The following is a 27,049-nucleotide window of genomic DNA, read 5'->3' on the forward strand; positions in this document are numbered from 1 at the left end:
CTACTAGTTATCCAAATGGAAAAGAAAATGAAATAACCTCTTTACCTCACATTAAATCTATTCCAAACTGAATTAAGGATTTAAATATTAAAATCAAACTTTAAAACCATTAGAAAAAAAAGTGAGAGAGTAAATTGGGGCAGGGAAGGAATCCTTAAACAAGACACAAGAAATATGAACCATGAAAGAAAAGATTGACTCATTTTCTAGATTAAAATACAAACTTTTGTTCATCAAAAGGCACCATGAAGTGAAAAGACGACGCAAACTGAGATGTTCACGACACACGTCACTGATAAAAACTTAGGAAACAATAAGAGACAAACCATTCAACAGAAAACTGGACCAACGACGAGAAAAGGCATTCAGAGAAGAGGAAACGCCTTGGCCAATAAACGTATGGAAGATGCTCAGACGCGTTAATAATCGTGGAACGCGAATAAAGCCACAGGAGACTCGACTTGAAAACCATAGGACTGTCAAGGCCAGCGCTGGTCAGGGGCGACCGCACCCTCCCGCGGTCCCGGGGACCCCAAAGCGGACAGGTGCGGGCCAGGTCCGCCAGCCCGCGCGCAGGACCCGGAACAGCGGCCCAAGCAAAGGGGGTGCGTGTTGCTTAGCAACCAAGGCCGGCCGCGGGGCGGGGCTCGCTCCCGCGCACTTCCGCCCCCGCCCTGGGCGACCGGAAGTGACGCTAGGGGGCGGTGCCGAGGAGCTCGGCGGCGGCGCCGGCTAGAGGGCGCGGCGGCAGGTGAGTGAGCGCGGCGCTGTCTTCCTCGCGCTTGCCCGCCGCGGGCCCCCTCTTCCCTTCCGACCGCGTCTCCCCACCTCAGCGGCCCGCCCCCCGGACGCCCCGGCCCCGAGGACTCCACCCACGCCCCTCCTCCCTCCCCCGAATTGAGTCCACGCGTGTCCGTGCTGCCGTGGGGGCTAGGGGCCGCGCAGGGAGCCGGGGCCGCTCAGCCCCGGGGGTCGGCGGGGCCGAGCCCGCGGCCTGGGCTTCCCCCGGAGACGGGATGGACCCCCCAGTAGGAGACTTCCCACCCCGTGGGCCGCACAGCCCTCGCGTCAGGACGTTGTCATGTCAGCCTGGCAGTAAGCCCCGCTCGGCGACCAGGGCTCGTCTGTAGGGGGGATCCTCCTCCTGAAGGGAGAGGACACCGGGCTGTGGGAGCGCGCCCACCCCCCGCAAGCTGATCGGCCGAGCGCTGACCGGGGGCGTTTGCCTTGAGCAGACTGATGAGTTACTTATCAGGGCGGCGCCTGAGGTTAGTTCCTCGGGGGTTCTCTGAGAAACCCCGTGATTTAAAGCGGAGGTGCTGGTGTGATGTGCCCGTCTCCAGGGACCGGCTGCTGGTGTCTGTCTAATGCCACCACCAGACCGCACCGCTTCTTTGATCGCAGTTTCACAGTGAGGGTGCAGTTGGAGAGCGTCTGCTGCGTGCCAGGCATGGTCCTGGTGCCGAGGACGTAGCGCTCAACAAAACAGAATTCCTGTCCTCAAGGAGCTTCAGTTCTACAGGAGGATGCAGATAATAAGATACATAAAATATGGAGTATGCTAAAGAGAAAATACACCATAGGAAATATGAAATCATGGAAATGACCAAGGGGACATTTTTGGGGACATTTTACCTGTTCTCTGGGTCTTTGTTGCCCTGATTGGAGTGCTTTTGGCTTCAAGTGTCAGGAATCCATTAAAACTGGTTCAGCCTGTGGAGGGATTCCACTGGCCTTCGTATGGGAAAGTCCAGGAGACCAGGAGTAGAGGGAGCCAGGGGCTTAATGAGATCCTCAGGATTTGGTAATGGTGTGTAGGGGATTCTGATTAGCCTCCATCCTCGCATACCTTCTGTTTGCCCTGTTTCCCTCTGTGTTGGCTTTTTTCTCAGGTTCCCACCATCCTACCTACTTAAGTTAGTTATCTGCTGCTGCATAACAAAACACAAAGTTTAATGGATTAAAACGTCAAACATTTATTATCTCAGTTTCTGTGGGTCAGGAATTCAGGAGTGGCTTAGTGAGGTGATTAAGGTTCAGGGACTCACATGGCGCTGTAGTCATCTGAAGTCTTGACTGGGACTGGAGGATCTGATTCCAAGACAGCTATTCACATGGCTAATGACTGGAGGCCTCAGTTCCTCTCTGGCTCTTGGTAGGAGTCCTTATTTCCTTGCCTGGTAGGCCTTTCCATAGCCCCGTGTCCTTACAGGGACGTTGTCTTCCCTCAGAGTGAGTGATCTGAGCGAGAGAGATGGAAGCCCCAGTGCCTTTTATGACCTGGTTCTGGAATTCTGTTACTTCTGCCATGTTCTATTGGTCAGTGTTACTAAGTATAAGACTTAGTAACTCTTTGATATCAAAGAGTTTGTGAACATATTTTAAAACCACCATTCCACTTACCACTCCTGTGGGAAAAGAGGGCCTGTTCCCTGTAATTCCAGCTGAAGTTCTGGGCCTGATACTCAGTTGGGCCGTAATCAGTGTGAATCTGGTCAGTTAGCTAGGTCTGGGTAAAGAACCCTCCTCAGGGTGGGGAGAGCTCAGTTCCACTAGAAACACAGTAAGCGTGTGGGAAAGCGAGTTTCCCAAGGAAAATCAAGGAGCTGTTACAGGAGGGAAGGAATGGATGTCAGGTAGTCAAAGTGACCCCTACGTCTGATTTATGCCATCTATTTCAGATCAGATCTTAAAAGTCAACTCCTCCTGCAAGCTGTAGATTTCAGAGCAAATGGTTAATAAATGCATCAATAAATTATTCTTCCAAGAAAAGTTTATAAGCAGAGCATAGCAAGAACTGGACGTTTATTTAGACACGAACGTGTGTTTATTTTATGCCAGGCAGTATACTTTGTCCCGGGGAAACAAAGGCAATAAAAACAAGTGTATGCCCCCAAGTTGCTCGTAGTCTGGCAGAGAGGTCTGACCAGTGGCTCAGTGAGCATGGAGCAGTGATGGGGGGAGGCCACGTTTGAATCGGCTTTGAGGGTACAGTAGGAGTTACCAGATGAAGACAGGCAGAGGAACAGCATGTGCAAAAGATCAGCAGTATGACTGGGGGAACAGATGTTGGGCGTAGGGTTTGGGGAAAGAGAACACCAGAGGTAGGTGAGAGCTGGGTGGTGAAAAGGCCTGGAACCCGGCTCAGGTGTGGGAGCTTTGTTCTAAGGTTGTGAGGGTCGTTCAAGAGTTTTAAGCAGGGAAATGACATGATCTGGAGATATTTTAGGAAGATGTCTCTTTCAGTCTCAAGGAAAGAAGATTTGAGAGGGCTACGGAAATACTGGTGAGCAGCTACTAAAATATGAGTTAGGGCTGTGGCCGTCAAAAGGAGGAACTGAATTGAAGAGATAGATAAGTTAAAATCTGCTTGGGCCGGCCCCGTGGCCGAGTGGTTAAGTTCGAGCACTCCGCTTCGTTGGCCCAGGCTTTCACTGGTTCCGATCCTGGGCGCAGACATGGCACCGCTCGTCAGGCCATGCTGAGGTGGCATCCCACATGCACAACTGGAAGGACTCACAACTAAAAATATGCAACTACGTACTAGGGGGCTTTGGGGATAAAAATGAAAAAAAAATAAAATCTTTAAAAAAGAATGTGCCAGATTGCAAAATAGATTTCCTTAAAAAAAAAAAAAAAAAGAATTTGCTGGATTCGTTGGATGTTTCAAAATGTCCTGTATATCTCACTCAAAATTGGTCTTTATAAAGCCCACAAACTTAGTGAATTTTCTTCCCATTCTCACTTTGCAAAATCCTTCATGGAGCTTAGGTTGTCTGGATGTGGTTTAAAAAAGAAGAAAAAGAAGAAGAAGAATGCTGATTCCTAACTGAATAACCAGGAAGCAGATGCTGAGACATCAAGTGACATACCTCTAAAGTGGAGCAAATTTTTTAAAAATCGGAAGTGGGGCATGGGGAGAAGGGCACTGGCTTGCAGCTGAACAATCAGCTGTGTCGGTGTTGTTGAACCTGGCTAGTGGGGCTGCCGCTCTCTGCTTTTGTGAATATTTAAACATTTACATGACAAAAGGTTTAAAAAATAGATAATGATAAAAATAAGTAAATTGAAGTTAAGACCCACTTGTCTTGTAGGGTTGATTGAAAGTGATCAAGTAAGAGTTATACTTCATCTTTTTAAGAGTTTCTCCTTTCCTTCTCTCCCTCCCTGCCCCCTTCATGTCAGGACAAGAAGTAACACTGATTTGTGTGGGAGTCAAGGGAAATAAAATCTGCCTTAGAATTCAGGAAAAAGCCTTACTCCGTGTTTTTCTCTGGACAAAGCTACACAGCTTATTCTGTGTAGCAGTGCCTTGTCTGAAATGCAGACAGAGGCTCGTCCTTCGCTTCTTTCCGGAGGCCCTGTGAGCTGTCCTCGGTTACTGTAGAGTCCTAGGTCGTGTCAAGGAAGGAACTGCGTGTTGAGCTTTGTGAGCCTGACTCATGTGCTGTGATACATCTGCCTTTGTCTGCGGACCATGACCTTAAAATTCTTCTTGTCTGAAAGATGAATAAGGGCCTATTCTTCGTCTTGAGATTATTTGCTTGGTGAAGAGAGGAAATAGTTGTTCAGCTGTAAACAACTGAACACTAGTTGTCATTGTCTGACTTGTGCTTTGCTCAGCCTAAAATCCAGTGCCCAGCTGGATATCGTGGGTGTCTCTCAAATACCTCATGCTGAACTGCTCTCATAAGCCTTGGGCCACTCTTGGCCATGACACAGCCTCCCAATGTAAGACATTCTTAAGCTGTTTGTATGTATAACAGCCAGCTTTAGGGACAAGCACCTGAGCACACTTGCTGTAAGATCTATTCGTGACTATAGATCATGAACTCTGTGCAAAAAGACAGGCCCTGGAGTGAAGAGAGTGATCGTGTGTTATGTTATTCATCTCCTGACATTTACTGAGCGTCTGCCATGTGTTTGGCACAGGGGACGTGGCAGAGTCCTCTTCCCTTAAATAGCTCTCAGTCGGCCGTAGGAGGAATATTGAGTGCTTGGGAAGAAGAAGGCCAAGATCTCTGGGGTGGAAGTGGCTGGCCCGGTCAGTAGTGCTCTCACAAAACTTCCCAGGGCTGATGCTGGTCCAGCTGAGGCTTGGAGGACTGAGAGGGCTTCCAGGACCAGCATTCAGGAAGTGCTGGAAGTCAGCATCCCTTACTGCTCACGTCAGCACAATCTCAGTGGGCAAAGGTGGTTCACAGGTGAGCTGCACAGACGCCCCTGAGTGTGTCACAAGGCGCAGCGTTTCTGCTCTGTATGACTCCCGTCTTCCGGAGAGCGATCCAGCGAGTGTGAACTCGGGGCCAGAGTTCCCCATGGAGAGAAAGAAGTCAGCTCTCGCCCAGACCTCCAGTGACTTGGCCTGACCAACATGTAGTGCTAGAATTTTGAGGGGATCTTCTCGTTTTTCACTCCATTGACAAAATCCTTTCAGTTTCTGCCACTAACTGGTAAAGCCAGATAATAAAGTTGACCTATAATCAGAGCTTTTCCCTACATATTTTCTCCTTTTAAGAAACTCATCTGCTGTTTCCTCCAAGCCTCTCCTCTGCTTATTTCCCCCGCCCCCTCTGTTTTTTAATTTGCAGGTGCTTTTTTCCTCTTGCTTTATTAATTTATTTATTTAAATTTGCAAGTACCCTTGACTAAAGTACTATCTCCTTTGTAAAACTGTCACCCTGGTGAGGTCAAGTACTGCAAGAAGTAGATGTTCTTTGAGTGTGGAAAGCATTTAGTTGGCTGTGCTGAAATAAGCAGAAGAGGACCTTCTCCTGCTTTATTCCCTCACAGAGAGCAAACTGTAGTGCCAAGTTCTTCTCAAAATTCTCATATCACACCAAAGCTGTGAGTTTAAGACATGCAGTTAAAACTAAACACAAATTTTACTTAGTTTAAACCAATTTTTAAAATATGCAAACTACCTTTTATTGAAGTGATTAATTTTGAAAATCTGATCTCTTTGGCTCATTGTCTGAAAATTCCCTTAAAAGAATGCTGTAAAATTCAAATTTTAAAAATTAGGGGGACTTTCTTATTAAAGTACCTTGAAATGATCTTTTCTCCAAAAAAATAAAAAAGTTATCAAATTTTAGTTTAAAAAATTAGACCCCCGACTTTCGTGTTATCTGTGGAATTGTCAGTTATTTGTTCTGGCAGTTTTTCCTTCTGCCCTTGCTAGAATTTTTATGCTTTCTTTATCCATTAAAAACAATTAGAGTAGGACTTTAAAAAAATGTTTTCTTTTTAATTTTCTGTTCTCTCTGACTCAGTAGACTGTTCTTAGAGACAGAACCCTTGGAGGAAAAGGAGACCCCTCTTTCCTTTCTGCATATACTGTAGTATTCCTACCCCCTTGAAATGTTAACGAGCTGCCTGAACTGTTCGATTTTTTATTGTTCTGCCCCATAATCAGAGTTTCCGTTCTGGACGCGATAGCCCTTGTACTCCGAGGACAGGTGTGGCAGCTCCAGTGGCCTTGCACAGACACACCCACCGTAGCTGGGTATCTGTGGTTCCTCATAGTTCCTTAGTACCAGGGGAATAATGTTTGAAAAACCATACACAGGGATTATGTGTTCATCTCACTTCAGGTTATCCTTAGAGTCTCTGTTACCTCAATACGTATCATATCGATACATTTTCTTTCTCATCCGTCACGTTTTGCTTCATCGTTTTTAGTTTTGTTTTACATGACATTGAGTCAAAAAGTGAACTTTATAGTTAATCATTTCAGAAGCTCCGAATTGATAGGAGAAAATTCCAGCCAATGACTGTCTGAAAATCCTGTGACTCTATTTCTCATTTCTGTCCTCAAGACCACCAGCTTGTTAGAAGTGACAGATAAGAACACTGGATGCAAATGAGGTAAAGACAAAACTCTTAACCTCATGCTCTTTTTCCTTTATTATCTTTCCTTCATCTTTTATGTCTTAACAGCTTTTATCTTAATGAAAAGTTCTTAATTCCTTTTTAGTATCTGGAAAGTGTTCGTTTAATTTCATATATATGTATACAAATAGGGATTTTGTTTTCCTTTGACGATTTATTGATGTGAACAGCTCCCTAGGGCTCTTGTTCTCTGGACTGCTCACACTGAATTTTCTAGGATAGAGATAGACATTTTTGTCCCCAGGTTAGACTTTTGAAGCCTCTGTCTTTTAAGTAGGCATGGTTATTTAAAGCCCATAGGCCTACTGGCTATGGATCTTTCCTATGCTAGCAAATAAGGAATTAATAAAGACACTTGATGTCAGGGATATGGTTCTTTCCAGGTTTATCGTTTGCAGATGCTTCACTGTGGTATTAGAAGCAAAATACTTTTTAAGTTTCTCTTACTCCCTCTTTATGTGGAATTTAACAACAGTAGCTACAATTTGAAACAAGGAGGGGCTAGCCTGGTGGCATAGTGATTAAGTTCGTGTGCTCTACTTCAGCAGCCCAGGGTTCGCGGGTTCAGATCCCAGGCACGGACCTACACACTGCTCATCAAACCATGTGGCAATGTCCCACGTACAAAATGGACGAAGATTGGCACAGATGTTAGCTCAGGGACAATCTTCCTCACACACACACACAAAAAGAAGAAACTAAAAAGAAAAAACCTGGGAGTTCATAGACATAAAAATTCAGTTTAGGGAGAAAACTCGGGTATTTTATTTTTGAGTCTCTTTGGATCAGGTTGGCACTTTGAGCCACTCCTGTTAATTAGGTTGCAAGCTATGTGCTTCACAATACCCCAGACTCTTAACTTGGAGGGAAGAGGTTTGTCCTTAAGTGGACCACTCAATTCCAGCATTGTCCTCGGTACTCTCCAGAGTGGACATAGAGACCCTGCCCAGCATGCCTGCCAGGACTTCTGAGACTTTTCCTCTGCTGACCCTACTCCTCAAGGCAAGCCAGAGTGAATACGTGCCCTGGGGAGTCTGGAACCTTCTCTGCTCCCAGCAGAAAACAATTTTGTATGCTCCTCCCGAATCCTCCAGAAGATCATGTGTTCACCCTGCAGTTTCTCTGCCTGGTAGCCAGCGGGCTGAAAGCACTTTGCTGTTTGAGAAGCAGTTGGGGATGTAAGAGGAAGAGGCTGAGAAACAAAGCCAGGTGGGGAGGCCAGTCGGGGTCAACTTCATCTAAAAAGACTTTCTTCACGCCTTGTTAACTTTGAAAGTTTTCTCGTACCACAGGAGAAAGAACCCTGAGAAATCCAAGTGCTGTGAAGTTAAAAATACTCTCTTTGGGAGCCCACTCATGTCAGAAACTTTAGGTTAACACTAGGATTGAGAAAATTTTGGGTTATTAGCTCGCTTTTTTGTTTTAGTTTTTAAATAGCCAAATGGCCTGACTCTAGATGGTTATGAGTATAGATGCTGAAGTGCAGCAGGCACAGTGCTGGCCTGGTTTGCCTGACCTGGACTCCACGAGGATGTTCTCTGGCTCCCAGGTCTCCTGAAGCTTTGGTTAGTGCTCTGGGTCTTTTTGAAACGTAGCAGACAAGAACATGCATACCTTCTTGCCATGGATCCTCACTCACTACGTCCTTATGTGCAAACGGGGTGAGATGTGAACTGACTGGCCTTGGCTGTGTCACTGTTGGTCTCTGATAATGGACCCATTTTCTGTGACTGAGTAACCAGGGTTCTGGGAAGAGTCCTACCTGGGGATCCTGTTGTCAGCTTAAAAAGCAAATTCGCCACTTATTTTATACCCTCAAAACAAGTTTATTTGGGAATAGCCAAAAGAATTGCAAATGGGGATGTGCATGGATGGCAAACCACAGGCAAATCGGCAGAACAAAGGAAGGGAGCTGCTTTTGTAGAGGAGAAGGGGGAGTAAGGCCAGGCTGTTCTAAAGGGAAATCCCTTGGGGGAGAGTAACAGTTCAGGGTAGCAATGGCTTCTCATTGGCTGAGCTGCAGTGTCTCTCATTGTTTGGGCTGTAGCTTCTCTCATTGGCTGGGCTGTTGCCAAGCAGGGAGAGGAATCTTCACTCAGTAGTAAAGTAGTTGTACTTCCTGTTGGAGATGCAAGGACCCACCCCCTCTTGTTTGCAGTAATTGACATGTGTGATGGGGTGAGAGCTCCCCCATAAGCCTTCCTGACTCCAGTTTAGTTAAGGTTTCTTTATTAATTGCCACACTGTGAAGCAATATCTGATCAACTTCTTAATTTTCCAGACAGTTTGACCCGTGTTGAGTGTGCACACCCTTTCTGAACAACATTCACGCTGCATAGAGTGTGTTAGGCAGTGAAAGCTCCCATCCCTTTGGGCATTTACATTGGCCAAGTGACCCTTGCTGAATTCTGACATTTGCTGTGTGCTCGGAGTGTTTTGGGGTATCATTATGCATGAGTTATGCTGGGAGGAACTGCAAGTATCTTTCTTTCCCACAGTGGGAAGGGAGATGATTGCTATGGTGGTTTTCAGAAAGCCGGTAATTGTTTTGAAATAGAGGATTGCAGTGCGTCAGGGCTTGGCCATTCTTTCAGATGTCTTCAAGTTACCACAGAGCTCCACCGTTGTGGACATCCCGCCAAACACAAACAAAGCAAGACACGGAAAGTTCCTGCCTCTGGAACAAAAGAGCTTCAGAAAAGGGTAGCTTTGAGGCTTTACCCAGGGCTGCCTGTGGGGAAGCTGGTTCTTCTTCACGGGGAATGAAGCTCTGACCCCGCCCCTCCTTGTAAAGATTTTCTTTTCTTTTTTGATTTTATTTTTAACTGTTTATTTTGAACTAACTATAGACTCAAGGATGTTATAAAAATTGTCCAGAGCTGTCCGTCTGTACTTCGGGCAGCATCCTCGAATAGCACACCTTACGTAACTGTGGCATGTTATCAGAAGCAGGAAATGGATGTTGGCACAGGCAGTTAACTGGACTACAGACCTTCCTCCTGTCAATTTCACCAGTTTTTACATGCACCCATCTAATTGTATGAAGTTTCTTCACAAGTAGATATTTCTGCAACCAGCAGCACGATAAGGATACAGAACTGACCCGTCGTGACAAAGCCCTCCCCGTGCGGCTGCTTTGTACTCCCCCTCCTTCATCGTAACTGCCGCCTAGTTCCTGCACGTTGGAACCACTGCACACTTCACGGTGGAGCCTGTGTGGTTTGCCATTGGAAACCCAGTGAGGGAGGATTCTAGAGGGAATGAACTGCTGGAGATAATTTATTGTCGTTTCCTGAGGGAGTCAAATAGTGAGGTTATCATCTCTCTATCTGTTTAACTCAGTTTGTTCTTAGGTAAATAAAGTTGTATTATTTGAGTTGGGTATGTGTCCCGACTCAGTTTTCTCTCATAAAGAATAGAAACCTTCAGAGAAGGATCACAGTATCTTTCACCTATTTGTTAAAAAGTATCTTTAATTTTACTGGCACAAAAGTCTTAGCACTCTATTAATGATTTAAAGGAAAAAAAATAAGGAAAGAAATTTTTCAGAGTCATTTAAATGTCAGTGATTTATACAGAAACAGTAAGTGACAGTCCTTGCTTTTAAAGAGATGACGGCAAGCCAGAGCTATAAGACCAGTTTTGGGGTTTGACCTCTAGTCATAGAACATCAGGGTTAGAATGTCCTGAGACATTCCTGCCAGGTGGTCCTGTCACCCTGCGCTTGAATCCTCCATTGAAGGTGGATTGTTGCCTCCCCGGGAGGTTCAGTAAGCCTTGGTGCTGTGCTGACTAGGTTCGTTCTTGTTTTAGCTGAAATAGCTCCTTGTGGCTTCTATCCGTTGACCTAGTCCTACTGCCACCCCTTCCGTATGAAGCCTTTCAAATATTCGAAGACATTACAAGGCAGAATTTAATATCTCACTTTTCAAGATTGTTTATTATTGACCCCAATATAAAAATAACCCTCTGAGGTTAGACTTTGCCCGAGGTGAGACCTGTGGCCTTTGGCATTGCTCACAGTGTAATGTAGTGAGGCCTGGGCAACTACGTAGCTCAACCAGCAGGACTAGGAAAGCCCAGATGTAACATTTTCTTCTTACTTCTCTATGTTTAGAAGATGTTTTTCTTTTGGGATGGTTCTGTTTGTTTTTTCCATAGGACTTTGTGCTGTGTGCTTGTTGCTGTCTCCAAACTTCTCTGGGGCCCTGGTGAAGAAAGTGCGTGGGTGGGAGGGGCATTGGTATGTACTTGGAGGGCCTAGCCTGAGGATATTGGCTCATTCACAGAATCAACAATTGGAGGTGCCCCGCCTGTCCTGGGAGAATCCCACTGTGAGTCCTGTGGGCGGCAGGGGCAGTATCCAGGGTGCATGGTGGCAGCAGTGGTGTCCCAACCAGACTGCTTCCATGCCAGGGTATTGCTGTAGGCTTGACCACCTAGCGTCGCTTGACGGCCACCCATTTTTTGAGCGTGGCTCTCTAGTCTTCCCATCAATTCTGGGTACTATACAATCTCTTTCCAGCAAATCCCCTTTCTACCTAAATTAGCTAAGGTCTTTTTGGCAAGTAAGAACCTTGACTGATTTATTAGAGGGGCTGGGTCTCGGATGGGACCAAGGTGTCTCAGATGGTAGGTGGTCCTCCAGTCCCAGCCACTCCTCTCGGCTGCACCCTCACCATCAGTGAATTAGATTAGGTAGGGACTCAGTGTTCCTAAATTAAACAGCTACTCCCCTCCCTCCAGAACAGCCAGACATGGCTAGAAAACCAGAAAAAGCTTCATAAATAAGATGGCGTTTACCATGTGCCTTGAGGGATGGGTAGGATTTGAAAGGGAAGGATGTTTTAAGCAGACTTAGACAATGGGAAACTGTTAGAGTTAGGCTTTTCAGGGACACTGAAGGACCTATACAGCCCATGGTGTCTGAGCAACAGTTGTAAGTGTGGCAGGGGAAAACCACCTGAATACAGTTTGTTCATTAATACTCTTTAGACACTTGAAAGGCTTACATGTAGAAAAAGAGATTAGATATATCAATCTTAAACAGCTAGGGCCAGCCCCGTGGTTGAGTGGTTAAGTTCAGCCCCGCTCAGTAGCCCAGGTTCAGTTCCCGGGTGTGGACCTACACTGCTCTGTTAGCGGCCATGCTGCACTGATGGGCCACATGCTGAAAAATAGAAGAAGACCGGCATAGATGTTTGCTCAGGGTGAATCTTCCTTAGCAAAAAATAAATGAATAAAAAATAATAAAACAGCCAGTTATTTTATCAGCAAAATAAGTTTTTTCAGGAATAGCCAAAGAATTACAATTTGGGTTGTGCATGCTATGGTGGACCACAGACAAGTCCAACAAACAATGGAGAGGAACATTATTTTATAGAGAAAAAGGAGGAAATTGGGAGGGGTTGTTTTGAAGGAAAGTCCGTTGGAGAAAAGCAGGAGTTCAGGGTGGTGGTCTCTCAGTGGCCGAGTTGCTGGGGTCATTGTCAACTTCCGTTTGGGATGCGTGTACAATTCTTGCTGTCATAGATTCTTTCCCGTTGACCCTTCTTTCTGTTGGATCCTGTAATCGACCATCTTCCTATAATTGAGGGAGAGTGGTACTGCCTGGGAGCTCCCCCTTCTGGTGTCCTGACCCCACTTTAAATGAGGTTTCCCTTTATTAATTTTCATAGATATTATTCCGAAGCACAGAATCTGGATCAGGAGGCAGTTATAGGAGAGCATATTTTAGTTCAGAATTTGGCAGACTTTCTGACAGCTGGGACTGTGCAGCAATATAAGGTGTTTCAACTTTCTCTTCCTGCGAGTGTTCAGGCTGAGGTGTCACCATCTGCAGGGTTGCAGAAAGCAGTGTTTCCAGACTTCATTCATTTATCACTCAGGAATTTTGCCATATCTGCAGAACAACTATATACTTATTTCTGTTTAATACTTTTCTTTAATCACCTCACTTTTTCTATTTAAATATACTTTAAAAGGAAACCTTGGAGGGGCTGAGGGCTTAGAGCTAGAGGACAGAGCACAGAGGAACTGGCAGAACCCAGGGTCCCAGGCCCCCGGCACGTGCTTCCCTCCTCCAGGCCCCCACGGCCTGGGCTGCAGCTCCCGCACCCCTGTACCTCTTGCAGGTGCTGCTGCTGCTCCAGGAAACTGAAACCCTGGCTGGAGAGATCCGTCATTTGACAAAAGAGGTAAACATAAAGGTTCAGGAAGCTGAGCAAACCTCACACAGGAGGAACCCAAAGAAAGCCATGGCAAGACAGATTATAATTAAACTTCTAAAAACTAGAAGCAAAGAAGAAAATTTGAAAGCAGCAAGGAGAATTGACATCTTCCTTATGGGGAAAAACAATTCAACCACAGCAGATTTCTTGTTGGAAACCATGAAGGCGAGAAGGAAGTGGCGTAACGTTTTTCAAGAGCTGGAAGAAAAGAGCCTATCAAACCCTGAATTCTGTACCTGGGAAATTACTCTTCAGGAATGATGGAGAAATAAAGACGTTACCAAATGAAGGAAAATTAATTTGTTTCCTGCAGACCTACTCTAAAAGAATGACTAAAGAAAGTTCTTGAAACAGAAAGGAAATGATAAAAGACGGAATCTTGGAACATTAGGAAGAAAGAACAAGAGAAAAAGCCAAAATATGAGTAAATATAGTAGACTTTCCTTCTCTTGAGTTTTCTGCGTCATGTTTGATGGTTGAAGCAAGAAGTATATTGAACATTGATGTAGCTCTCAACATATGTCAAGAACATAGTTAATACAGTTACGTTACACAGAGGCAGCTAAAAGGGCTTAAAGGGAGGTAAGTTTTCTACACTCTACTCGGACTAACTAGTGAGATGCTGACACCAGTAGATTGTGATAAGTTGTGTGTCTCTTATAATACCCCGAGCAACCACTAAAAAGTCTATGCACTCAGAAACACTCTAAATAAATCAAAGCGCAATTCTAAATAACGTTCAGTAATCCACAGGAAGTCAGGAAAAAGAAAACCAAGAAGCAAAAAACAGGGAACAAAGAGAACAAAAAGGTAGATTAAAGGCCTCACATATTGATAATTTCCTTAGAAGTCTGAAAATAAAAGCCAGATTGGCAGAGTGGATTTAAAGAAACAGGGTCCATATGCTGTCTAAAAGAAAGCTGCTTCAAATAGAATGGTACAGGTGACTCAAAGTAAGAGGACGGGAAAAGATACACCATACAAACATTCATTAATCAAAGGAAGATAAGAATAACCATGTTAGCATCAAGTGGAGTAGACTTCAGAGCAGGAAATCACTCGGGACGGGGTGGGCACTGTACAGTGATAAAGAGTCAGTGCACACGGAAGTTTCAGCCTAAACATGTGTGCAGCCAGCCACAGGGCTGCAGTGTCTTTGAAAACCAAACATCTAACTCCATACAGTTCAGCAGCCTCACTGCTGGGCATTTATCCCAGGGATGTGGAAACCTGTATCCATACAAAACCCCATGTGTGAAGGTTCATAGCAACATCATTTGTTGTTGTTGTTGTTTTTTTTTTTTGAGGAAGATTAGCCCTGAGCTAACATCTGCTGCCAATCTTCCTCTTTTTGCTGAGGAAGACTGGCCCTGAGCTAACATCCGTGCCCATCTTCCTCTACTTTATATGCGGGACGCCTGCCACAGCATGGCTTGACAAGTGGTGCCATATCCACACGCGAGATTAGATCCGGCGAACCCCGGGCCGCCGAAGAAGAATGTGCACACTTAACCGCTGCGCCACCAGGCCGGCCCCTGCAACATCATTTGTAATAGCCGAAAACTAGTAACAACCCAGACGGCCTTGGTTAAAGAAACTGGTACATCCATACGGTGGAGTACTACTCAGCAATAAAAAGGAATCAAGTGTTGATACAGCAACAACGTGGAGGGCCCTCAGGGCATTGTGCAGAGTGAAAAAAGCCAATTTCAAGGAGTGTTTATGTTTGCTGTGTGATTCCATTTACATGACATTCTCAAAATGACAAAATTTTAAAAATGGAGAACAGATTGGTGGTTGCCAGTGGTTAGGGATGGTGGGGAGGAGGAGGTGGGTGTGACTCTAAAGAGACAGCACGGGGACATCTTTGTGGTCTTGGGTGGGCCTGTTTCTCGCCACACATGAATCCTCGCGTGTGATAAGATGGCCTAGAGCTGTGTGCGCACAGTGTGCTAGTGTCGCTCTCCCGTGGTGGTGTCGTGCTGTAGCTGCTCAGGAGGCTGGGGGAGAGCGAGACTGGACCTCTCAGGACCATCTTTGCAACTTCCTGTAAATCACTTGTTTCAAAATAAGCAGTTAAGAAGGAAACTTTATCAGTTGTCAGAAGTCTGAGACCATTATCACTTACCATAAATGGAAAGACATCTGTGAAAAATATATCTATTTAACTATTGAAATTAAAATGTTCGTTTGTGTACCACCTAAACTGTCTTGCACACCGCCAGTGGTGTAGGAGCCTTTCTTTGTGAAGCCCCCTACGGAGGATATTCCTAAGGTGGTGGGAGGTCACAAGACTTCACTGGAGGACTCCCAGGAGCCTGCAATGCAAGGAGTCTGTGTTCCTTAGTGAAGTTCAGGTTCTCAGGATCTCAAGTATAGACCCTTGACTGCATGGGCAGCTTCAGACTTGAAACAGTTTTTTCAACAGGACAAGAGGCTGCCAGCGAGACAATGGCTGGAGAAGAGTAGGGGCAGCACAGGTTGCCGACGATGAAGATGAAGATGAAGACACTGAAGAAAAGGTGGCGATGAGAAGGGGGCGCCCCCTAAATGACACTCTGAGCCTGGGACTTTATAAACATTGTCTAAAACCTTCCCAACAGCCCTGCAAGACAGACAGTTCCCCACAGACAAATAAAGGAAATGGAGTTTAAAAAGTCCGCAGAGGGGCCGGCTCCCTGGCCAAGCAGTTAAGTTCGCGCGCTCCGCTGCGGTGGCCCAGGGTTCAGATCCTGGGCGTGGACATGGCACCACTCGTCAGGCCACGTTGAGGCGGTGTCCCACATCCCACAACTGGAAGGACCTGCAAGTAAGATACACAACTATGTACAAGGTAGGGTTTGGGGAGATAAAGCAGAAAAAAAAAAAAAAAAAAGTCCGCAGAAAGCCACAGAGCTAGAGGTAGAGCTCGCTACCAAACCCAGCTTCAAAATCTGCTCTTTTTCACTATCCTGTACCACGTGGACATGGATTTAGGGTTCCTTTATTTTGGTGCTAATATCTTCCTTTTTTTCTTAATGACCAGCGTGCTTTTATTTTTGTCATTGACAACATTCACAACAGTGCAATTGTATTATTACTTTGCTTGATTACCTTAAATATTACTCAAGTGTGCACTAAAAATGTTCACATTTAGGAAAAGTAACACATAGGGGCTGGCCCCGTGGCCGAGTGGTTAAGTTCGCGCGCTCCGCTGCAGGTGGCCCAGTGTTTCATTGGTTCGAATCCTGGGCGCGGACATGGCACTGCTCATCAAACCACGCTGAGGCAGCGTCCCACATGCCACAACTAGAAGGACCCACAACAAAGAATATACAACTATGTACCAGGGGGCTTTGGGGAGAAAAAGGAAAAAATAAAATAAAATCTTTAAAGAAAAGTAACACATTAAAGCAGCCCTCTGTAAGCATTACCCCTTCTCAGTGTATTTTCCTGCTACGTTTCATACATAAACAGCAGTTTACAAAGTTATAAATAAAACTATCACCTCTCATGGCCTGAACATATATATCGATTCTGGAGCTTGACAAAATGCCCTCTTGATGATTTTGTAACTAACAACATGCACCATTTGCAGGGTTTACCGTCAGTCAGTGACTTAGCACCACAAGTTCTTGTTGAGCCAGTTCTGCCAGTGGTAGACCTTCCAGTGCACTTGATAAGGTAGCACGTGTTTAAAGTCAAAATAGTCAAAGACTACGTTTTTAAAACAACGGTAGAGAAGATTGTTATTTAAATATCACTAAGCTTTATTAAAATCACTTCAGCTTGTCTGAAGAATAAACATGAGAAATGCCACTAACATGTGGGCCCTTGTTACTCTCGTTTAAGTGGAAGCTGACAAAGTCTAAAATGTGAGAAACTACGATCAGATTAAATCCACGTTGGTCTTGGGGAAAATATTCCATTGAGATTCTGTTACAGGAGCAGAATCAGTACTCCCCTAGATTTTCTAAAATTTATTTAGTTATTTTTTGGTGAGAAAGATTGTCCCTGAGCTAACATGTATGTCCATCTTCCTCCATTTTGTATGTGGGACGCCACCACAATGTGGCTTGATGAGCAGTGTGTAGGTCCACTCCTGGGATCCAAATCCGTGAACCCTGGGCTGCCAAAGCAGAGCATGCAAACTTAACCACTACGCCACCCGGCCAGCCTCTCTGAAGTTTACTTTGAACCATTACTGTGACTAGTTAAAAGTTTCAGAGTAAAAATAATGACACACAAAAGTGACCTTAGAAAGGCATACTTAACAATTCCTAATTCAGAACACTTGATTATTTAGTTTTTATTTTAAAATGAAATCTTTATTCCTTCAGAAAATGTTAACGTATTTGTTGAAAGACACCTCCTATCTAGTGATTTATTAGGTAAGCACTCAAATTATTTTTATGTAATAGAAGTAAAAATGAATTTTGCATGTTGGTTGCGTTTCATTTTATACACCACATCATTTTTTTAGGCCTTCATTTATAGGATATAAAACTTGGAAAGAAAAACATTCTCAACTGATATTCTCATTAGAGTTCAATGATTCAAACTACAAATGAAATACTAGGCTAAGCTAGGGGCGGCCCTGTGGCCGAGTGGTTGAGTTCACACGCTCCGCTTCGGTGGCCCAGGGTTTCACCGGTTCGGATCCTGGGCGAGGACATGGCACCGCTCATCAAGCCACCACGCTGAGGCAGTGTCCCACATGCCACAACTAGAAGGACCCACAACTAAAAATATACAGCTATGTACCAGGGGGCTTTGGGGAGAAAAAGGAAAAATAAAATCTTTAAAAATACTAGGCTCAGCTAAGATGGAGACGGGGATCTCATTGATGATTTTAAACTAGTTTCTCACAAATTCTTTTTGATCTCAGATCAGGTTATGACCTCTACAAATGTCTTAATGGCTGGTTCAGGTTTAAAAACCAACATTTGCCAGTTGAAATGATGCTTCCCACAAAAATGTTGAGTACAGCGTGCCACCCTGGCCCAGGTCAGCCACAGGGTGTGGTGGGCTCCGCAGGGCTGCCTGGGGCCTGACGGTCCCCCCGCCAAGCTGGGCTGGTTCAGAAGAGGTGCCTCTGAGGGTGGGAGCTGCCTCTTGAAGCCTGTGTCTGTCTCCCCCGTGGCTGTGATGTGTCATGTTTCGTTCCCTCTGCACGTGGGGCACAGCCAGATTGCAGGCGCTGACAGGAAGTGGATTGCTCGCCTGCCCAACCGTGTTCTGATGGCCATTTGGGGAGACTTTTCCCTCTGCTTCTGGACCTCATTGCAGAGATGGGTGGCAGCATGGGGAGGGTTGTTTCCTTCAGCCGGGCTCTCCAGGTCAAAGCCGGTCGTTGTGGAAATGACAGTATTCCCTGTCTTCCTGCCGGAGGATGCACCATTTGGTCTGATTTAGAGACGTAAACCACGTAGTAGAGATAAGAGAATAGTTTGAGCTTATTTTCCCTTTAATTTTCAGAGGTCAGATTTATGACTTGGCTATTCCAGTCACATTATAAAACATGCTTTATTCTTGGCAACGCACAGGATGATTCTGGAGGCCCGTAAGAAACTAGTAACGCGCTTCTCTTCTCAAACCTGAGGGCCACAAGAGGAAGGAGATTTATGCTTTCACCTGATTCAAATGTGTCGTGTATATCTATTGCTGACTTAAAAAAATAAAAACCCGGGGCCAGCCCAATGGCGCAGTGATTAAGTGCGCGTGTTCTGCTTCGGCGGCCCGGGGTTCACCGGTTCGGATCCCGGGTGCAGACATGGCACCGTGTGGCACACCATGTGTGGCAGGCGTCCCGCATATAAAGTAAAGGAAGATGGGCACGGATGTTAGCTCAGGGCCAGCCTTCCTCAGCAAAAAGAGGAGGACTGGCAGCAGTTAGCTCAGGGCTAAGCTTCCCCCAAAAAAAATTAAATTAAAAAAATAAAAACCCAAGCGTCGTCAGTGATGATTGTTCTGCGCTGTCCCTTCTTTAGCTTTAGGGAGCCACGTCACTCAGGGATTCAAAGAATGATTAGGAAATGTGTGATTTGACTTACGAGGTTGGGGCCTGCGTTTGGCTTTACAGTACTTTGCTAGGCTGGCCGAGGATTCGAGAACACCCAGAAGGCAGCCTCAGGCAGCTCGGTGGAGGGGAGAGGCTCTTCCTCCCTCCGCTTTGCTTCCCTCTGGGCTGGCAGTGGGGAGACGGAGTCTCCAGCTCAGGGCCCGGAGGCAGGAGAAGTCATCTGCTGGCGCTACTGGGGTGACCAGGACAAGAGAAGGGCGGACTTCTTGCTCTGCCCTTCTCCACGTGGCTGTTCCTTGGAGTCCCCTTGAGAGCCTTAACAGCTGCTCCTGCCCGGGACCCCCACCCGGAGATGCTGATTTAATCGGTCTGGGTTCTAATGTGGAACCGAGGCTGAGAATCATGGCTTAGCTACGTCCTTCTCCCAATGCATTCACAGGCTGCTTGAGATGCATTTCCCCAAGGACTTTACAGTCCCTACACCCTCCTGGGCTTATAAGGGCAGATGCCCTGTCCAGACCTGGTCACCACACGTGCCCGTGGCCGTCCAGCTCTCATGTTGAACGTCTCCCAGGGCTGCTGCTGCAGCGTGGGTCTGGGAGAAGGGGGTTGTGGCCTGGGCGTGAACACTGTCATTTAGAGCGGATGCCCCTTGTTCCTGCATGGACAGTCTTAGGGTGCTTTCCTGCCGTCGCCTGTAGATGTTCCAGCTTCTGGCAGGTGAGGGCAGCTGCAGCCCAATGTTTTAAAGCTCTTATGTAAGAGAACTTTAAAGACAGAGCTTTTAAAATGAAGAATGTTAGCATTCTGATATCTCACTTGGTTTTCTTTCCTTTATCAAAGATTCCTTTGTGTGTTTTAAGTATTTGAAACATCCCCTCACTGGGGACATAGTGGCTAGATCTGCTGGGTGAGCAGCTATGTCCCGTCCCTCAGGCCCGATCCAGGTTCTGTCTCTGGCTCCCTAGTTCCCTCTTCCAGACAGCCCGCCTGGCCGCCCCACGTCAGGGGCTGGGGTTCACGGAGGCCCTGCTCGTGAGTCACTGTTCGATCTTCCTGTGTCCAGCTCTTTACCTTCGACAGGCACACCTCCTCTGACTTCCAAGATGTTAAGAACTCATGTCTCAGCACTAAGGAGAACGCACACAGATTTGTTTTCTTTTTAAATAGTGGTAAAATACACATAACACAAAATTTACCATTAGTAACATTTAGTACATTCACGACGTTTTGCAACCATCACCACCATTGTCATCATCCCAGAAGGAAACCCTGCACCCATCATCAGGCACACCCCACCCCCTCCCCCAGCCCCTGGCAACCACTCGTCTGCTTTCTGCCACTGTGGATTTGCCCGTGCTGGGCGTTGCATATAAATGGAGTCATACAGTAGGTAACCTTTCGTGTCTGGATTATTTCACTGAGCACAAATGTCTTCAGGATCCATCCACGTTGTAGCGTGTCAGTGCTTACTCCTTTTTATGGCTGCATAATACTCCATTGTGTGGATGGACCACATTGTGTTTATCCATCATCTGTTGATGGCTATTTGGGTTGTCACGACTAACGAAGCTATGAATATTTGTTTACAAGTTTTCGTGTGAGTCTCTGTTTTCAGTTCTCTTGGGTGTATACCTAGAAGTGGAATTGCTGGATCATATGGTATTTCTATGTTTAACTTTCTGAGGACCTGCCAGGCTGTTTTCCACAGCAGCTGCCCCATTTTACATTCCCACCAGCAATGTACATGGCTCCCAGTTTCTCCACGTCCTCACCTACACTTGTCATTCTTCTTTTTTATTAAAGCTACCCTAGTGGATGTATACGCAGGTTTTAAAATGAATTATTTTTATTGAATAATTGGAGAAAAACAGTTAAAGTCAGAAAGTGAAAAGTTTATACAGAAAACAGCAGTCTTGGGGCTGGCCCGGTGGCACGGTGGTTTAGTTCATGAGCTCGCTTCGGTGTCCTGGGGTTCTCAGGTTTGGATCCTGGGTGCGGACCTGGCGCCCACTCATCAAGCCATGCTGTGGAGGCATCCCACAGGCAATAATAGAGCAGGACTGGCACGGATGTTAGCTCAGGGGCAACCTTCCTCACCAAAACACCCAGCAGCCTCTCGTCTCTTTCCATCTTCCTCCACCTGTCCCTCAAGAGAGCCACTTCCAGCTCTCAGCTGCTTCTTGGGGTTCTCACCTTCAGTTAACCTCTGGCGTAGCCTCATTTGTCCATTTGAATCTGAACCACTGAGTCCCTTTTTGGGTAGACGAGGATTATAACTCACTCAGACCCATAGGATCCCTTCCCTTCTCTCCTTAGTTAGGACACTGGTTTGGCTGTTGAAAAAGGACTAAGATAACAAGTATCTTGCCTCACACAAGATAGAAGTTTGTTTCGTTCTCACGTAACAGAGTGTAGAACTCAAGGATTGGTGGTGGTGGTTTCCAGCTCTCAGGGACCTGCACTCCTTCTGTCCTGTGGCATCACCGTCTTCAAAAGTGTTTTCTGTCTTATTTGCCAAGGTGGCTGCTCCAGATTCCCTCCTCACACCCCCCAGGGAGCAGCCGGCAGGAGTGGCGGGAGGGGCACCAGGCAGGGTTGAGAAGCAGCAGAGAGGGGGAGAGCGTGTTCTTGTCCCGCAGGCGGGCTCTGAAGTCGTGGGCAGACTTGTACTCGTCCCCCCTCCTCCATGGGACTTCCGGTATGTTTCATCTTGTTATTAGTGATAATCATCTGGCATCTGAGTGCTGAGTATGTGTCAGACACTGTTATAACTGCTTTGTGTGCACTTGCTAGTTTAATCCTGAGACCGTCCTCTAAAGTCACTGCTGCTTCCCTTTCACAGACACGGACCCGCCGGTCCAGGGGCGAGGGCGGGGCTGGGACTGCACAGCCCGCCCTCACGAAGCTTTTGGCTCCAGGGAGGCCCCGTGTGAGGCTGGCTTCAGCCGATTCCCACCGGGGCTGCCCTTTCCATCTGTGCTTGAGGCTGCGGAAGGCGGTCAGGCGCCCAGACTTTGAGCCTCGGGGCTTAGTTAATGTTTAGCCTGTGGGTCTAGCAGCAGTAGCCTGGCCCCAGCGTCGCCCTGTGGCTCCCTCAGCTGCCCCAGAGTCCGCAGGCGGAGGCCCCGAATGTAAGGATGAAAAACTTTCCGCCTGCTGGCTCTACGCAACCGGTCTGCCTCTGAAGTAAAGACTTCTCAGGTGGAAGCTGTGCCACCCTAAACATTTATTTAGCTTTATTTCCTGGCGAATGGTGCAAGGTCACAGCTGCAGCCAGGCTCCTAAGAGGCTGAAAACAGCAAAGCCCCGGGAGACTGTCTCTGCCGCTTGTTGACTGTGCCCTGTTCTGTTGATGCAGTGACCAGGAGTCAAAGTTGGGGATGTGCGCACAATGACGGACACCAAGGACTTAGAAGCTGAAATCCACCCCTTGAAGAATGAAGACAGGAAGTTGCAGGAGGATCTGGAGAACCGAGCGAAGAAGGAAGACATCCTGACAAGGACGCCTCCGCAGTCCCGCCTCTCCCGCTGCCGGGCGGTGGCGTTTTTCCTTTCGCTGTTCATCTGCCTTCTTGTGGTGTTTGTGGTTTCCTTCATCATCCCGTGTCCAGACCGGCCAGCATCCCAGGGGACGTGGTGGATCCATTACAACACAGCAGGTGCGCCCCCTCCCCAGCGTGGTCTGAGGGGTGGGCGGTGGGGCGGCAGGTGTCCCAGAGTCCAGAGGTGTCTTTGACAGTGAATCACCCCTGAGTGGCCGCCAGTACAGTGTTCACGGTTTTCCTGGACTTTTAGGGATCAGCAGAGCGGCCTCTAAGGAAACATGGAAGGACCACCGTGGGAGCACAGGAAGGGTGGGTTGGGGCAATAAAGGAAAGTGGCCCATTTGGTTCCTTTTCTGAATTAAAAAAGAAATTAATGAAATGGCACAGTGGGCAGAACAGACACAGAGAAGCTGTCGTGAAATGAAGAGTGTGCGGCTGATTTTGTCGTCCAGACCCGGTCTGCTCAGCCAGAGTAAAGCGCACTTTCACTTCTCCCTGACGACGGGCAGCCTGGACCCTGGCCTTCCTGAGAGCTGAGTCAGCCTTTCTCTGGACGCTGGCTTCTGGAGCCGGGGACAGCCCTGCAGTCACCGTGTGGGTGGATGTGAGCGCTCGCGGCCTCGGAGTGCTGCTTTGCACAGACCCAAGGGCTTCTCTGTGGAGTAAAGAGACTTTCTTGTTTCAGCCTCACTCAGGGTCAGTTCTGTTCAGAATTTGGTGCTTAATTTTGAGGGGGAGGAATAATATGTTTCTGTGTTTATTTTTTGCAGCTTTATTGAGGTATAGTTTACATAATATTCACTTGTCTTGAGTATACAGTTCCATGATTTTAGTTAGTTCACAGAGCAGCTATGTAACTGTCACCACAATCCAGTTTTAGAGCATTTCTGTCGTCCCTGTGGGATTCCATCAGTGCTGTCCCCCTCCCCAGCCCTAGGCGGCCACTGGTCTGGCTGTCTTTGTAGACTTGCCTTTTCTGCACGTTTCATGCAAATGAAATCGTATAATACGTATCTTCTGAGTCCAGCTCCTTTCACTCAGCGTGAGCTCGTCCGTGTAGCATGCTCCTTCCTGTTTATCACCGACCAGTCTTCCTTTGTAGGGAGAGACCATATTGTTCATCTGTTCACCAGGTGGTGGACATTTAGATGGTCTTCAGGTTTTGACTTTTATTAGTAATACTGCGATGAGCATTTATGTACAGGTCTCACGTGGACGTGTTTTTATCTCTCCTGGGTAGATTGCTAGGAGTGGAATTGTATGTGTAACTTTCTAGGGAGCAGCCGGGCTGTTTTTCACAGCACCAGTGGAGAGAATTCCAGTTCTCCACATCCTTGCTCACACTTGTTACCATCTGTCTTTTTGATTGTAGCCATCCTAGTGCGTGAGAAGTGGTATCTCACTGTGTTTTTAATTTGAATTTCCCTAATGGCTAATGATGTTGAGCATCTCTTCTTGTGGTTATTAGCCATTCCTACATCTTCTTTGGTAAATATCTATTCAAATCTTTTGCTCATTTAAAAAATCTGATTATTATTGAATTATTAAAGTTCTTTATATATTCTAGATACAAGTCTTTTATCAGATATATGATTCGCAAATATTTACAACCGGTCTGTGGCTTGTGTTCAAAGGATGTCTTCTGAATCACCAAAGTTTTAAATTTTGATGAAGTCAAATTTATCAGTTTTTTATTATGGATTGTGCTTTTGGCATAAGAACTCTGCCTAATTTCTTTTTTTTTTAAAGATTGACACCTGAGCTAACATCTGTTGTCCATCTTCTTTTTTCTTCTTCTTCTCCATAAAGTGCCCCAGTACACAGTTGTATATTCTAGGTGTGGGTCCTTCTGGTTGTGGCATGTGGGACGCCACCTCAGCATGGCCTGATGAGCGGTGCCATGTCCGGGCCCAGGATCCGAACTGGCGAAACCCTTGGGCCACCGAAGCAGAGCGCACGAACTTAACCACTCAGCCACGGGGCTGCCCCTGAACTCTGCCTCATTTAAGGTCATGAAGATCTTTTCCTGTATTTCCTTCTAGAAATGTTATAGTTTTAGCTCTCCTATTTAGGTCTGCAATCCATTTTGAGGTAGTTTTTGTGGCCAGTGGAAGCAAATGGTGGAATTTCTGGAAAGCAGCCCAGCAGCCTCCTTCCCAGCGGGACTGGCTGGGAGGCAAAGGGCAGGCCTGGTGCCCTTGGCTGCTGACTCTGCAGAGCCCGTGAGTCTGGGGGAGGGTCGCTCACATGTCAGCACCCACGGGTCCCAACGCTCTTTGTTGAGGACGTTGTCCTTTTGCCGCTGAATCGCCTCGGCTCCTGCTTTGACACTCGATTGACTGTCAGTCCTGTTGGGTTTGCCTCTGTCTGTCCTCACACCACATTGTCTTGATTATAGCTTTACGGTGTTTTGAAATAGGGAAGTATAAGTCTGCCGACTTTGTTTTTTTTTTCCTCGAAATGGTTTGGCTCTTTTGGGTCCTTTGCATTTTTATGTAAATTTTAGGATCAACTTGTCAATTTCTGTAAAAAAGCCTTCTGGGGTTTTGATGGAAATTGTGTAGAATCTATAGATTAGTTTGGGTAAAATGCCATCTTAACAATTAATCTTCCAGTCCGTGGTAATGGAGTATATCTCCATTTATTCAAATCTTTAATTTCTCTTAACAATGTTTTATAGTGTTCCATGGACAAGTCTTGCACTTCTTTTGTTAAATTTATTCCAAAATGTTCTGTTTGATGCTACTGTGAAGGGAATTGTTTTGTGAACTTAATTTTCAGGTTGCTCATTGATAGTATGTAGAAATACTACTGGTTATTATATTGATCTTTCATCTTGTGACCTTGTTGAACTCATTAATGAGACTGGTAGGTTTATGTGTATGTTCTTTTTTTCCCCCCAGTTATTTTATAGAGGTCATAGTGCTTTATAATGTTGTGTAATTTCAGGTGTACATTATTATTTATCAGTTTCTGTATAGAGAGCATTGTGCTCACCACCAGTAGTCTAGTTTTTATCCATCACCATGCATATGTGCCCCTTTACCCCTTGTGCCCACCCCCAACCCCCTTCCCCTCTGGTAATCGCTGATCTGTTCTCTTTATCCATGTGTTTGTTTATCTTCCACGTATGAGTGAAATCATAGGCTGTTTGTCTTTCTCTGTCTGGCTTATTTCACTTAACATCACACCCTCAAGCTCTATCCATGTTGTCACATATAGGACGATTTTGTCTTTTTGATGGCTGAGTAGTATTCCATTGTGTGTGTGTATGTATATATATATACCACATCTTCATCCAGTCATTTTGGCTATCGTGCATAATGCTGCAATAAACATAGGGATGCATAAGTCTCTTTGAAGTGTTGATTTCATGTTCTTTAAATAAATGCCCAAGAGTGAGATAACTGGATCGTATGGTATTTCTATTTTTTATTTTTTGAGAAATCTCCATACTGTTTTCCATAGTGGCTGCACCAGTTTGCATTCCCACCAGCAGTGTATAAGGGTTCCATTTTCTCCACGTCCTCTCCAACATTTGTTATTTTTTGTCTTGGTAATTATAGCCATTCTGACAGGTGTAAGGCAATATCTCATTGTAGTTTTGATTTGCATTTCCTTAATAATTAGTGATGTTGAACCTCTTTTCATGTGTCTGTCACCATCTGTGTATCTTCTTTGGAAAAATGTCTCTTCATATCCTCTCCCTATTTTTTGATCGGGTTGTTCACTTTTTTGTTGAGTTTTGTAAGTTCCTTATGTATTTTATTTCCAGAACTTCTAATCGTCTCAGACAGAAACTCTGTACTCAGCAGACAGTAACTCCCCATTCCTCCCCGCTCTCCATCCTGTAGGAACCTCCAATCTACTCTCTGTCTCTATGAATTTTCCAACTCTAGGGACCTCATAGTAGTAGAATCATATCATATTTGTCCTTTTGTGTCTGGCCAATTTCACTGAGCATAAGTTTCCTCAAGTTTCATCTATGTTGTAGCATATGTCAGAATTTCCTTCCTTTTTATGGGCAAATAATATTCCATTGTATGGCTGGACCACATTTTGTTTGTCCATTCTTCTGTTGATGGACACTTGGGTTGTTTCCACCTTTTGGCTGCTGTGAATAACGCTGCTGTGAACATGGGTGTGCAAGTGCTTAGTTGAACCCCTGCTCTCAGTTATTTCGGGTGTATCCCCAATGAATGAAATTGCTGCGTCACATGCTAATTCTGTGTTTAACTTTTGAGAAACTGCTGGACTGTTTTCCACAGGGGCTGCACCGTCTTATGTTCCCACCAGCAAAGCACAGGGCTCCAGTTTCTCCAGCTCTTGTTTTCTCTCTCTCTGTTTTTAGATAACAGCTATCTGAACAAGTGTGAAAT

General features: G+C 45.9%; 1 protein-coding gene across 3 annotated transcripts in view; it reads left to right on the top strand.

Annotated features, from left to right (window-relative positions):
- Nucleotides 1–684: 684 nt before the first annotated feature.
- Nucleotides 685–27,049, top strand: part of FAM234A (family with sequence similarity 234 member A) — a 33,480-nt gene continuing 7,115 nt past the window's right edge. Inside the window, exons 1-2 of one of the 3 annotated variants that reach the window (XM_046667258.1) lie at nucleotides 685–751; nucleotides 22,484–22,784. In XM_046667258.1, coding sequence (XP_046523214.1) covers nucleotides 22,517–22,784 — 268 coding nt within the window. In that variant the 5' untranslated portion in view covers nucleotides 685–751; nucleotides 22,484–22,516. The other 2 variants (XM_046667259.1, XM_046667257.1) reach the window with 2 other exon arrangements.

This window comes from Equus quagga, chromosome 7 (assembly GCF_021613505.1).
Source record: "Equus quagga isolate Etosha38 chromosome 7, UCLA_HA_Equagga_1.0, whole genome shotgun sequence".
NCBI lineage: Eukaryota > Metazoa > Chordata > Mammalia > Perissodactyla > Equidae > Equus > Equus quagga.